Source organism: Phyllopteryx taeniolatus, chromosome 13 (assembly GCF_024500385.1).
Source record: "Phyllopteryx taeniolatus isolate TA_2022b chromosome 13, UOR_Ptae_1.2, whole genome shotgun sequence".
Classification (NCBI taxonomy): Eukaryota; Metazoa; Chordata; class Actinopteri; order Syngnathiformes; family Syngnathidae; genus Phyllopteryx; species Phyllopteryx taeniolatus.
In genome coordinates this window covers 10,202,357-10,217,400 of record NC_084514.1, presented here as the reverse complement: position 1 = coordinate 10,217,400, position 15,044 = coordinate 10,202,357, and the positions used below count along the sequence as shown (strand labels likewise).

Below are 15,044 nucleotides of genomic sequence, written 5' to 3'. Positions count from 1 at the left end.
AGCACAAATTAAGATCATATGGAACAAAACGTAGAGATTACGAACACATGGACATCAAGACTTTGCGACATGTAGTACAAAGACTACGGCAATTGTCGAAGTGTAAAAAAAAGAAAAAGAAAACCACTATTTGCAATTTTGGTTGAATTATTTTCATAATGTATGCATTGTACTTTCAGACTGAAAAAAAAATACAAAATGTGCAAAAAATAATATATTAAATATTCATATATTTTAAAATAAAGTCATATTACCAGAATCAAATTGTATTTTTGGGGAGAAAAAGTCACAATTTTCCAAGAAGTCGGAAATTTAAAAAGAAGCGTCCAAGAAATTGTTTTTATTTGATGAGAAAATCTGTCTAATACTAAAGTTGTATTTTTGGTTGAAAAGAGTTAGCTTAGTTAGTATTTTAATAAAATAGTTTCACTTTTGTCCAATTATTTTAATTTTATGGTTTGCAATTTCAGAATTTTCATCACTATAGTAAGAGACTGTACGTTTTATTTTCTTTAGACGCTTGTTTTTATGTATACTTTTTTTAAAATCAAATTTTTTTTTTAAATACAAATATTTGAAATATTTAAATAAGATGTAATTCTGATTTTATAAATGAAATCATTCACATTTATGAATATCTTTAGACATATTTATAAAATATGAAAGTCTAAAATTAAAGTTGTACTTTAAAACTGAAAACCATTTTTGAAAGAAATACAATTTTAACATGCATTTTAAAAATATAATTTAAAAATCCCTTTAAAATTTTAAAATAAATTCCATGAAAAATACAAAAAAAGCCCATATAAAAACAATAATTTAATCCAATATAAATGAACATTTAAAATGCACTTTTAATATATATTTTATAAATACATTGACATCGATCAATTGTTTTTTTTACATTCACGGTGAGCTTTCGGATTTCTGCCTGGCACACAATTACTGAAGGAATTAAGATTTCCACCTCACAATGGAATTAACGCAGGATCGAAGAATAAAGTGCACCATCGTCGTTTTTGCCCCCCCCCCCCCCTCCCCCGTCTGTTTCCAATAAGAGCCCACCCGAGCCGCCTTCCATCATCTTTCTTTTACGACGAGCGCCCCCCCCCCCCCCCCCCCCCCAATCCCTCCAGATGCGGGACACCACCTTCCGGCATTCCGACAATCTGCTATTCGACTACTGTGTCCTGAAAAGACACACACACACACACACAAAGTTCAAAGCTCTGCCGGAGGGGAACAGGTGGCCAGAAACAACAACGAGGGTCTTCAGGAGAAGCGAAGGCACCGCTCATCCAAACTTTAAGGACCAACATCGGGAACCGTTTCCAGGCGCTACAACTGAGTTGTAATAATAAATATTAATATCATCCATTGAATTAAAAAAAGGATTGATATCTCCGGGGACAGAAATATGCAGTTCTAATTTTAAAGCAGAGTTGAAATATTACACACAAAAAAGTTGTCATTTTATGAAGACAAAAAAATGAAGGTTGTCATTTGATGAGAAATGAGTCCTAATATGAGAATATAGGCTTACTTGGGGGCAGGGTAAAGTGGTGACTTTGCAATAAGACAATCGACAAATATTGCAACACAAAAGTCAACATATTGCAAGAAAAGAGTTGCAATCTTATGAAGAAAAAAAAATACATTTGTATTTTGGGGAGAAAAAGTCCATTTTTAAAAAGAAAAAGTTTACATTTTACTAGAAAGGCTTTAATTTGCTGAGGGAAAAAATATGAGTATAGTCATATTTTCCGGGTCAAAAGTCATAATTTGACAGGCACGACTGGACGAAAATCAACTAATATTACCAGAATAAAGTTGTAATTATGCAATAAAGTGAAGTATTACTAAATAAATTTGGAATTAAGAATTATTTTTTTTTAAACCTACATAATAAACTTGTAATTGGCCCTTGCCTGACTCCAGTTGCATCACTCAGTTCTTAAAAATGAAAACTATCCAAGCAGCACTTTCCTAAAAATAGAACCTTCAAATGGTTATACTCATTTTTTATGCTTTACATTTAAGGAGCACTTTGAACTTTTGTTGTATTTTGTTACAATACTGAATACCGCGACATTTCCCCCCCCTTATATTCAGGATATACATGATCGAAACCAGTTGCAAAACAACTGCAAACACGTGCAGATGAAGCTTCCAGTCGTACGCTTACACAACTTGGCCTCCCTCACGCTTGATGTAGAGAATCCTCAGAAAAGCTTCAATGTTACCGATTCCCTCTCCTGTTCCCATCAAAACACCGCCACCCAACATCAGGGGCGGGAAAGACAGACTTTCTCCCAGAATGACTCGGAAAACACCCATCAATCCTCCCGACAGTAAACAATCCCCTGCTTCAAATCTCTGCGGAAAGTGAAGATTGACCACAAAGACGAAAAACAACAACAAAACCAATAAATTTCACTTTCTATGGTCATGAAACTGTTTTTTTAATGGGTTTAGGAGCCTGAAATTCCATTCTCGTTCTTTTGTTGCATGTGTGTGGGGGGGGGGGGGGGGGGGGGGGGGGTGGAGGGTTCAAAACCAATATACGATTTTGGTACATTTGCGCTCAAGGTCTAAATTACTTTTACGTCATACCCTGTGAGGTTAACGCTTACATTAGCGTTTGCTGCCACCTAGCGCACAGTTGCATGATTTCATTTCATATTCTTCAAAGCCATGCAGAAAGTTGCATGGCAACCAGAGGCGATGTTTGGCCTATTTTAGGGGGGGTTTCAGTCTTAAACCCCACCCCCCAAATTATTATTAGTATTTTTTAGACTTTAAAAATTTTTTTTTTTTTTTTACCCCAAAAAATATTCAATACGTGGGGATAAACCTTTATGCTTTATTGTTGATTGGTTTAAGTGATGGCTCGGCTGGATGAAGTGGCTGGGGGACAATGCTCACGTGGCCAGTCAAACAACAGTCAGGACCCCCCTCCCCCCTTGTCAATAGTAAAAGTAGAGCCAGAAAGCCCAAAAATAAGCAGCGGACCTGAAGAGATCAATGATATGGAATCTATAATGTCCAACTTAAGTAACAGTAACAACTTTCAATACAAGTATTGGCTTTGAAAAAAATAAAAATTTAATTAACACTAAGCACTGAGGAAAAATTCTCTGTGTGGTTATTGTGCATGACTGAATGTAAACTTACTCCCCCCGTGGTTTGTAACAGTTAAAAAAAAATAAAATGTGCGGGTAGAGACAAAAAGTGGTTATGGAGGATTCATGGAGCAATATGTCACTCAAGCCTTTGAGGAGTAATTTGCATAAAACAGTTCTCGTCTTTTAGCGTAATCTAGGACGGTTGAGGCCTGGAGGCAAGTCGAGATCAGGTTGCAGTAACTTGAGCGGCAGGAACCCAAGAGGAGCAAACGGCTGTTTTCGCCCGCAACGCTTGTGTTTCCCAACCTTTGAGCCAAGGTGCATATTTGATACTAGAAAAAAATATATATATATCCCAGCACATCAAACAAAGGGTGGATAGAGATGTCAATCATGAAGCTCCTGCCATCAAGTGGAAGAGCATTCGGGTTTGATTTTGCAATTTTTAAGCTTCATTTTATGTAATTGGCATGTTTTGAATCATCCCAATTTGGCATGGTTGTTAACATCTCCTCTTTGGTGTGTCTCATTTAGAAAATGTCATTTCACTGCAGGGACATTGCATTGCATCGTGAAGGTCAAACCTCTCAAACGGCTTCCACAGGTTGACGCAGGCTTAAAAGCTCTGTTTGTTCGATGATGGCTTTTCAATTGCGACAGGTACAAAGAGAAACGACCTGAACCTTGCCATGTTTGGTACTTTCGAATCTGGGCCACTACCATCGGACGCTCGAGCGACAGGACTGCCCGTCTTTTTTCCCCCCACCATGTTATCATAAACAAACAGTCTTGCGAATGACGACGACACGGCACTATTTACTATTACCCATCTGAAATACACATACTTATGGGGGGGAAATAAATAAAAATAAGACTAGGCTGTCACCCTCCTGTTATGTTGTTCCTCAGGAACTGCAATAACGTTCCTGGGTCAATTTGACCCGGGTCATGCTTGCTCGTGCGTCCGAAAGAAACAAGAGCCCATATAAGCATCTCATTAATAACTCATCTTGAAAATAAAACAATTTAAAAGTTATATGAACCATGACAGTGCATTGCACGTTGATTACACTCACACAAAATTGCAACTTAAAAACTATTTGACACAACATAACAGGACGTGATAAGAATATTTATTTGCAATTGGTAGAGAAAAGATTGAACACATTGTCCCAGTTTGGTTCTGAAATGGAAACGTAAACATTCAGCCAAGGTCCAATACAACACGACACACTAACGGGTAAAACCGCACAAACATTTAAAGAACATTCAACAGACCATCCACCCCAAAAAGTATTCTACAAAGTGTGTACCACTCTCCCTCCACCTACTACCTAAAATAATAATAATAAAAAAAAACATATATATATACCACCTCTTGAAACAGAATTCATACTTCGTTGACTGTTGCATTTACTTTTCATAATTAGAAAAAAAAAAAAAAAAAAAGTTAAATTAAAAGCAACCAAGTGCACATGAAAAACACTGCTGGTGAACATTTCAGAATTGTGCAGTTTTCACAAACAGATGGATGCTTTTAACGTTTGTCACGATGTGAAACATTGAAAGGCACACTTCTGCAATGAATGCAACAGTGGAGTGTGTGTGGAAGAATAAGGTTGCCAGACTCATCATAGACCCCCCAAAAAAAGAACATTCAGAGACACCGATTTGCATACATATACAACATTTTTCACTTTTTGTGCTAATGATAGTATTAAAAAAAATAAGTTGGTGTATCATTAGCACTTAAATTATTATTACTAAAGGATCATTTTCAATTTACAAACATCTTGTTACATTATAAATCTGTCATGTCACCTGACAGTAGTAAAATGATCTGTGGCAGGGAGGGGTGCGTGTGTGTATGTGTGTGGGGGGGACAGGGGAGAAAAAAAAAAAAAAAAAAAAAAAACTTCCAGCCCCATTTTATACCTCTAATATGATTACAACCACCACGCCCAAGGAAAGACAACCAATCAGAGACAGAAGGCATGTCCGACAAGGTGTCAATCATTTGCTATCCGCACAGTAGCATACTTAGTACGGCTTTGTCATTGCCGGCACACAATTAATTGTCCTTTCCAAAAAATATAACTTCAACCCGATAACATTCAGCAGCCGTGGATAGTGTCGCGCTTGTTTGCAGTAACAGTGCACGCGCACGTTAGTGAGGGGCGTGACTTTTGTCAGAGATGCGAGGGGAGGAAGGCTCAATGAAGTGAGGCTACATTCAAAACTTCCGAGCAGTTTAAAAACTGCTAATTTTCCCTTTAACGTAACCCAGACTAACAAAGTTATTCAAATAAAAGCTCTTCACGTTCAATGTTGACTTTCTTAATTCATATTCATGTGTGTCTATGAATAGTTCATAAATGTCTATGAACAGTCTGTGTATGAATGGTCTTTTCTCTCTCTTTCTTTTTAGTCTATGAATCATCTGGATACCTAATAATAAAACCGCATACTTTAGGCACGATTTTATGCTAACTTCATCGACTGCCAGTCACTCGAGCCAAGTTGCAATGTTTTAAAAAGGAACCTGCACCAATCCAGATCCACAGTTGAGGTGACCCGCTCGGAGAGGAAATGTGCGACTGATGCGGGCAGCGTAGCATCTAAAGAATAGGTCAGCTCTAACTGGTTTGTGCCTTGATGGCGATTACTTGCTCCTCACTTAGAGCCTTTAACACGGTAACCTGAAGAAGAAGGGAGGGGGGCGGGGGGAGTAAAAAAAACAAAACAGGGATGGATTACATTTGGGCTCTCTCGTATTCAAGTACTCATTCTGGTTTATCTTGCAGATATGACATTAGGTACAGTTGAAACCAGAAGTTCACAAAGACATGCTTTGTTCCTCCCTGTCTGACATGAAATCAGAGTAAACATTTCCTATTTTAGGTCAATTAAGATTACCAACATTATTTTTCATTGATTTCTTCCAAGTCAGATGTTTACATTTCATTAGTATTTGGTACACCTTTAAACTGTATGTCTTGGGTAAAACGTTTTGGATATCCTTCCACAAGCTTCTCACAATAGTTGGTAGAATTTTTTCTTCTGAAATAACTGGTAGAACTGAGCCAAGTTTGTAGGCCGCCTTGCTCGTGCATGCCTTTTCTGGTCTGCCCATAAATTTTCAATAGGATCGCGATCAGGGCTTGGTGATGGCCACTCCAAAGGACTTTTGTCCCTGTGTGCATTTGCTAATTATAATCTGTCTTTTTTTAGGTTTCTTTTGGAGTAACAGATTCTTCCTGGCAGAGTGGCCTTTCATTACATGTCTGTACAGTTCTCGTTTCACTGTGGATAATGACACACTCTTATCTCCAGCCAGCATCTGCACAAGATCTTTTACTTTTGTTCTGAGGTTGATTTGGACATGTCGGTCCAAAACACGTTCATCTCTGGGACACAGAACAAGTTTCCCTCCTGAGCAGTATGATGGCAAGACATTCTCACCGTTTTTATACTTGCACATAATTGTTTAAACGGGTAAATGTGGTACCTTCAGGTATCTGGAAAATTGCACCCAAGGACTAACCAGACTTGTGCAAGTCCATAACTCTCTTCCTGATATCTTGTATGCTTTACACGATCAGGATTTTGGGACCGATCACAGTTTAAAAAAACGATAAGCGATCACCGATCTGATCACAAGACGGAGCAATGGGTCTATTTAAATGACCTGTTCATTTACTGTATATACTTGTGTACTTAATTGCTCAAAAAAATATATATTTACAATAAATAATGTATTTGTGTTCATCTATTTATGCCAGTGAGGCATAGTGACAGACAGAACAAATGAATGGTCTTCTATTAGATGGCAGGAAGTAAATACAGTCATTAATGCATCTACTTATTGTGACATTTTTGTTTGTTGGTGTGCCGTGAGATTTTGCAATTGTAAAATATGTTCCTTGGCACCATAAAAGTTGGAAATCACTGCTCGAGTCAGATCGTGTATTCTAATCAGTCCGGTCAAACCAACATTACAACGTGACAGAAATAATGGGTGCTAACTTACTGTAATTCAATTACTTTATTGGAATTAACTTAGTTCACCCACACCGAAACTTTACAGAATGATTCGACAGAATGGCGGCAAGTTTACGTACAACCGTTAGCGCTAGCACTAGCTTGCTAGGCTACATAACATTTTTGTTGCCTGCTTGCAAGCCGTATTGTATTAAAAGTACGTGAACATACCTCACGCAAGCCTTAAATGAACGTCCTCTCCTCTCCTGAGTACCCGTGACCACCAACACACGTTTTTCCCCATTTTTGTCCTCACAATATAGTCGATGCGATCCACTCGTTGTCGTCGCCACGGTAACGAGTGTATCCGGTCGTATTTGAGTTGACAAGATAAAGCCCAATGATTGTCAAAAAAAATGTTTTTTTTTGTTTTTTTTTAAATAACTATTGGCCAGCAGATATTTACAGTACTACGTCAAAAGACACGTGACAAGGCTAAAAATAAACTAGCTTTTGGATTCAAATATACTGTGCACGATGGCGAGGCGGAGTCAATGTTTTTTGCGGAGCGGCGAATTCTGACAAAACCGATCAGTATAAAATGCTAATTATTGGCCGATACAGATCAGGCCGATAAAATCCTGGCTGATTTTTTTTTTTTTTTTTTTTACTTTTCAGTGTTTCAGGTGTGCCTTCAAATACATCCACAAATGTGTGTCTAATCGAATCAAATGTTGTATATAAACCATCAGAAGTGTCCAAAGACATCACATCATAATTTAGGATTTCCCAAACTGTTCAATAGTAATCTTACTGTATTTAAACATCTGACTTTGAAGAAATTAATGGAAAAAAAAATTGCCTTAATTTTTTAAAATAATTATTCTGCCATGAAGTCAATGGAAATAATTTGGGTAATTGTAATGGACTTAAAATAGGAAAAGTTTAGTCTCATTTCATGTCAGACAGTAAGAGAGAAAATAAAAAAGCATGTCTCTTTTTCATTTCAGTCCAAAAAAAATGCAAAGTATTACAAGATGACAAAACTTACCAGAAACGAATCCTCGCACTCTATTTTCTTTTCAATTTCTTTGGCCAAATCGCCCTCCGGTAATCTAAGGTCATCCCTGGTCTCTGCAGAGTCATCCATCAGGCTCAGAAAACCATCATTACACCCTAGGACCTAGATAAATCAGCAAGCGCGCGCCCACACGCACAGACACAGACACACACTTAATTTGGACAAACATTAAATTCCAGAGGGCATCACTTTAACGGCCTCAAAAAGTTCTGTCACGCTTTCTTGAATGAAAATGGGGTTGTTTTTTTCCCCCCTTCAAAAATTACTTATTTTTCCATGCACATCACTCAGGCTGACGACCTCCCCCCCTCCCTGACCAGAGAAAACGCCTTCAACTCATTTAATGCCAGCTATTTTCAGACAAGGAGTGCTATTTTAGAGCATTTTGGCTGATATTTCAAGACCCACAGAATACTGCGTTCTACCATTAAAAACACATCAAATCTACCAAATCAAAGAATAGATGCTTTTCCTTCACCAGGAGAAAAAAAAAAAAAAAAGTTTGATTCTAGCTTTTACCATTCTTAAGTAATTAGCAGTACAACTTGGAAATATTTTAGGAACTTCAGATGCTTCTTGCACCTTTGATGCTAATATCTTTTGCTTCCGTGACACGTCTAACATCTGAATAGTGGTTCTATTCTATAAAGCAGCAAAAATAACATTTAGGAAAACAACGCATTTACCAATATACCACACCGGTCCGTGGCACGTTAGTCAGGGGCTGCTATGTAATGCCTTGGGACAGGCGAACACCAATTCCAGGTATGTGTATCGGGCCTGATTTCAAGGTAACAGGTACTCGTGATGGCTACAGATACCAGCCACCAATAAGGCAAAATAATCTGACATCAAGTTAGTCCTCATCGCCAGTAGTTGGCGCTGCACTGCAGTGGTTTGACGCATCAGTGAATCATCACGTATCGTAAGCCAGAAAGAAAGGAATATTCACAATTATCTCTCATTGTGTTAATACAAATTTTATGCATTAAAAATACTAGTGGTGTCGGTACTCCATATCACTACCAGAGATTACTCAAGTGTGAAAACTCTTGCTGGTATCGATCAAAAAAAAAATATACAAATAAATAAAAAGTGATATCAAACATCTCAAATAATGAAGAAGCCGAGTTTTAAGACACTTCTCAAACAGTCCTAGTGCCCAAGAGAGTTAATAGATTCGTTGTCAAGCTATTTTCAACACTTTAAACTGGTTAATAATGCATGAATATAAACAGACTACATGGGGACAAACCCACTGTATCGATCTTCAAAAAATATATAAAACTGACCATATTATGCCCAACGATATATGAATTCATACATTAGAAATGAATCAAATTAATAGCATCACTCACTCTTTTACACACCTCAACCCTTACTGAAAAATCTGCCCATTTTAGTCCCCCCCGCCCTAAGTGATTAACTGACCAAAAGGAGCCTGTCAGTCAGGCTTGTTTGCCTACAGGAAAACCCCGTTCAGCAGGTTTGCGAGCCTGTACATTAGGTTCTCACACAAGTGTGACACGCCCTGTAAGAAATAAGGCAAGTAAAGAAAATTCATAGAAAATGTCCATAAATCTGTAACATGCTCCGCTATCACCGACTTGCAATCCATTGTCCAAGGTCACTGCAAAGGACTACTTTTTGTCTAAGTGAAGCCCTTTAAATCTATATTATTATTATTATTATTAACATCTCACTGCAAATTGTTTCCTTACCACCAAGATTCCACCAGACGCAGTTTACACATCACGCAATGAAAAAGGTATTTACTCGATATATACATAGCTGCGGGTAACAAAGCCTTGGACGCTATTAAAAACCGAAAACTCGTTAAGGTAAAACAGCCAGTAGCTGTTAGGGAATTAAAAAGTAGCTTTCAATACTAGCTTGTTTTAGCAGACATGACAACCCAAATTTGGGGTTGCCAAGACATCCAACAGCTTACCTGGTAGTCAACCCTCACCACATTTGGGACATTCATGTTATGGGTCGATGGACAAATATCATCATACTTCTTGCCAGTGAAAAGGTCAAGCCCAACGAGGTGAACCTTTGGGGGTAACCAAAAAAAGAATGTTTTCTTTAAAATATCAGTGGAGTGCATTTGGCACAGAAGTGTTATCAGCATTGTGGGACCACTAATTACATTGGAGCAGCTCGCATTTTAATGTTGTTTTTACCTTGGCATGTCCGTGCTTGCCAGTTTTGGAGGTAGACATGTCGACAATCTTACAGGGTCGGCCTTTAAGCATGACATAGCCGTTCTTTCTCAGGGCAGAAGCCTGCACGGGGTACGTGGCAGAAGCCCCAGATTCCCCACCATCGAAGTCTAGGTCTGCCATGCTCAGCCTGCTGTGTGAACACAATGAGCAAAAGGGCTTTCTGGTCATCTTTTCAATAAATGTCATTAATGTTTTAACTTTTGCCTAAAATGCTAGAAAATAATCTTGAGCTGGGATGGGCTCCAGCACGCCCGCGACCCTAGTGAGGATAAACAGTACAGATAATGGATGGATGGATGGATGGATACAGTACTCAGCATACAGTACACACGTGTATATACAATAAATAAACAAGTCATGTAAATGGACACATTGCTCCATTTTGTGATCGGATCGGTGATCGGCTATCGTTTTTTTAAAACTTGCTGATTGGTGATCTGCCCCAAAAATCCTGATCGTGTAAAGCCTACTATGTACAGTAACTTAAGCTGTCAGATAATTGCAACAGATTTAAAAAGCAGGACAAATTAGGCCAAAATGAGATCAGTACTGACCCTTTGTTTGTCAAAAGTGAACTGAAGTGCAATACTTCAATACAATACAGTTCATGTGGCTGTGAACGGCCCGGTTCGAATGGGCCAAGCCACATGAATAAAAAGAGACGGCGTAACTGTGGATCTCTCGGCTTGTTTTTAACCAAGAAGGCAGCTAGAGCGATGATTATTAGCACTTGAAATGTCGCTTGTGGTTATAGCCTTCATTTTGACGCCGAGCGGCGACCTGGCTGGCAGCTGCGGGCTGCTCACAGACTCCCCCGGCCTGCGGGCTTCTCTAGACTGATCGATTGCGAGGGTCACAGCTTCTCAGCTCCCCGCACGTGAAAGCTGGTGTGCCGGTCAGCCGAGACCGCCCCTTGGAGGAAAAACTCAAGTCAGTAGCGGCGAGAGAGAAAAATAAGATAACCATACAATTACAAACCGTACGGTAGACGTTTTTAGAGCACTCGTACACTTCTATCGCTCGCTGGCATGTCACGTGAGCTTTTTTTGTGAGCCGGATTTCCGGCACTACGCCAGAGTACGTTAAGCGGTGAGATTCATATCAGCGGCAGCACGGAATGGCAGCAAGGAACAAGTGCAGTAGGGCTGAAGCTAACCATTATTCTCATAATTGACTGTATCGATTTTTTCGATTAAACGATGACTATGATTTTAAAAGCTTTAAAATGGCCATCCCTTTATTAAAAAAACATGACTATTTCAAATTGACAGTGCCGAAAATGCACAAACATAAATTGATTAGGATTTCAGTCCGTGGTTTGGTCCCTAACATGTCAGAAAATCTGCAAAAATGTTGATCATTGTTTTCCAATGTAAAAGCAGATGTTTGCTTGTTTTGACTAAAAACAAAGATAATCAGTCTGCTTTCATGGAGGACTACAGAAATCAGCGAATATTTACTCTTAAGAGGCTGAAATTCTGAGGATTTGGACAATTTTAAGTTAAAGAAGGTCTGTAAACAATTAACCATTCCACCTCTAAAATGCAGTGACACAAAGTGAGGCATCATCGCCAGATTATTATGGCCAATAAGGAACGGACACAAACTGTATAGCAATGAGAACTTTATTCATCATAGAAGACCCGCACCAACACGACACTTTTATGGCCGCACTGTGTCGACTGTCGTCACACTTACGGCACACAGCCGACATGTGTAAACCATAAATGTCGTAAATAATGTGGTTATTTATCTCTATGGTGTAAACAACCAAAAATGTCTTCACGTGAAAATGGTCAGTGGAGCTAAAGGTTTTTCGGATCGCTGCCTTTAATTTAAAAAATAATAATAATGTGTATTGTTTGAACATCAGTGCTAAGTAAATATAATTTATTTAATTGATTTATTCTTTGAGGCATTGACATTAATTTGTGCAATCGCAATGCCTTGATTTTAGTCAGGTTAGTACACAGTCATGTCATGAAAGCAATTGTACTAAAAATGTCTTCAAGTGGCTTAAATCAATGGTTCTCAACTGGGTCCCGTATTTTCCTACTTTTGAAAAGTCACAACCCACTTATAAAGAAGTTAAGAACAATATTTATTTTTGTTTGAAATAGACTTTACACCGATTTGATCGGGCTGATCTGTATCGGCCGATATTTAGCATTTTATGCTGATCGGCTTTAATGTCATAATACACTGATCCGATCAATGACGTCATCGATCGGCGCCGCAAAAGTACATTTACTCCGCGTCGCCGCGTGCACAGTATATTTGAATCCAAAAGCTAGTTTATGTTTAGTGTCTTGTCGCGTGTCTTTTGACATAGTACTGTAAGTATCTGACGGCCAAAGAAGTTATTTATTAAAAAAAAATAAAAATAAATAAAATTTAAAAAAAAACCTTGGTGGTGTCAGACAGACAACACGTCTGAGACAGACAACACGTAATACCCGGATCAGACTACAAGACAAATTTGCTTTTTCACAGTGGCACTGTCAGACTACCGCAATAAAATCTTGTATTCCGATACCACCACATCATTTTTTACGATCATTGGGCTTAATCTTGTCAACTCAAATGCGACCGGATACACTCGTTACCATGGCGACAACAACAAGAGTGGAGCTAGCTGACGGTATTCTAAGGACAAAATGGGGAAAAACATGTTGGTGGTCATCGGTGCTCAGGACAGGAGAGGACGTTCGTTTAAGGCTTGCTTGAGGTATGTTCACGTACTTTGAATACGATACGGCTCGCAAGCAGACAATAAAATGTTATGTAGCCTCGCAAGCTAGCGGTACCACGAACAGTTTGACGTAAACATGCTGCCGTTCTGTCGAATCATGCTCTAAAGTTTCGGTGTGGTTGAAGTCATTTAATTAAAAATAAAGTAATTTCATTACAGTAAGTTAGCACCCATTATTTATGTCACGTTGTAATGTTGGTTTGACCTGACTGATTAGAATACATGATCTGACGAGAGCAGTGATTTCCAACCTTTATGCAGGCAAGGAACATATTTTACAATTGAGAAATCTCACGGCACACCAACAAACAAAAATGTCACAAAAAGTGGATACATTTATTACTGTATTTACTTCCTGCCATCTAATAGAAGACCATTCATTTGTTCTGTCTGTCACGATGCCTCACTGGCATAAATAGAGGAACAAGGATAATTATTTATTGTAAAAAAATGTATATATATATATATATATATATATATATATACACACACACAAACTTAACTTCTGTACTCAAATTTTTGAATTTATTACACATCCAATCCATTTGGGATTTTTTCAGTTCAGATATTGGGCTCTGGCTTTGTGGTCTATTTCCCCCCCCCCATACATTCCGTTACGCGTTTTACATTTTAAAATTCACTATGTGCCTCAATGGTAACGGCAGAGTTTATGTTCCTCACCACTGACTAATTGCTGGTTTGTTTTTCAGGATGTAATGTGGTCGCCACATCACACAACGCCACGCGGTTCCAACTTCCCAAAACGTTTCCATGCCCTATTGCTGTTTTTAGTGAAGGTGCACATCATTTGGTTAACCAGACATTCAAGGAAACAAGATTAAACCCACAAATTTTTATTTCGTCTTAAGCCCATCTTCTTATGAGTCTTTAGTTTAACTTGGCAGTGGTCTCTTAACTGTATCCAAACTAGTTTGTACATGTCCACTGTCAAAATGGCTGCCGCGTCCATTTTGTGACGTCAGCCGCTTCACCCGGAAGGACGTGACACTTCAATGAACACTTTTGCGGTCTTTTGTCACCTCACAAGGTTTTACATCTACATTTTAACACAATAATGTGGGAGTAACACGGCCTGTCATTTGAAAACGTCACAATTCAACACGGTTTGTGTGTGTGTGTGCGTGTGTGACGCCTGCGTGCCATACAATCGGGCTAGCTAGCAAAAGCTAATTACTGCAAAGGGCTTTTATTGGGCTACACAGAAAAGGGGGGGATGCAAAAACCAAGTAGCTATATTACACATAAAAGCCATACTTCCCAAAGAATAAAGTCGTAATTATGAGTTATTTTTCGAAACGGGTGCTGATGTGTAACCTGACACCGCCGTCGACGGTCCTCATCTTGACGCAGGTATGCGTTCACACACACACACGTCACATAATTATTACGAGCTTAATCAAGGGCCAAATTGTGTTTTGTCATCGTGCGATCGAGGAGCGTTGTAAACAATAAATGGGAAGAGAAAGAAGGAAGAGGAGGCAAGAGGAGAAAAAAACAAAAAAAAAACGCTACCTTCAACTGGCTTGTTACGGAAGCCCACACCCAAACCACACGGACACGAATTGCTACATTTAGCCACAGCCAGCTTTCCACATATGGGCCCACTTGGTTACTCATTAACACCACGCGGTCTCGCTTTAAATTGACAGGTAAGGGCGAATACATTGGCTTGGCTCCACAAACAACGTGACCTTACCTGCACGTCGCGCTGACGCCCAAAAAGAAAAAAAGAGAGGCCAGTCCGCCTGCGCCTGTTTTTGTATGGCGGAAGTACAGGTAACTGATCACGTGAGCAACGTGCCTGGGGCGGAGCAAATCACCTCGCCGCTCTCCGGGGAGCTCATGACCATATATGG

The 15,044-nt window shown here is 39.0% G+C and overlaps 1 protein-coding gene across 1 annotated transcript; it reads right to left on the bottom strand.

Moving 5' to 3' along the window:
- Positions 1-4,241: 4,241 nt before the first annotated feature.
- Positions 4,242-14,993, bottom strand: LOC133488127 (eukaryotic translation initiation factor 5A-1-like). Its single transcript, XM_061795636.1, has 5 exons — positions 14,885-14,993; positions 10,374-10,545; positions 10,139-10,243; positions 8,158-8,289; positions 4,242-5,824 (listed from the first exon to the last, which is right to left on the bottom strand). The coding sequence occupies exons 2-5, from the start codon at positions 10,533-10,535 to the stop codon at positions 5,762-5,764; spliced, it is 462 nt and encodes a 153-aa protein (XP_061651620.1). The 5' UTR covers positions 10,536-10,545; positions 14,885-14,993; the 3' UTR covers positions 4,242-5,761.
- Positions 14,994-15,044: the final 51 nt, after the last annotated feature.

Coding starts and splice junctions, on each gene's coding strand:
- LOC133488127 (XM_061795636.1), bottom strand. CDS start 10,535: ATGGCAGACCTAGACTTCGATGGTGGGGAATCTGGGGCTTCTGCCACG. Junction 10,244..10,373: donor GCAAGCACGGACATGCCAAG/GTAAAAACAACA, acceptor TTACCCCCAAAG/GTTCACCTCGTTGGGCTTGA. Junction 8,290..10,138: donor TGGTGAGGGTTGACTACCAG/GTAAGCTGTTGG, acceptor TGATTTATCTAG/GTCCTAGGGTGTAATGATGG.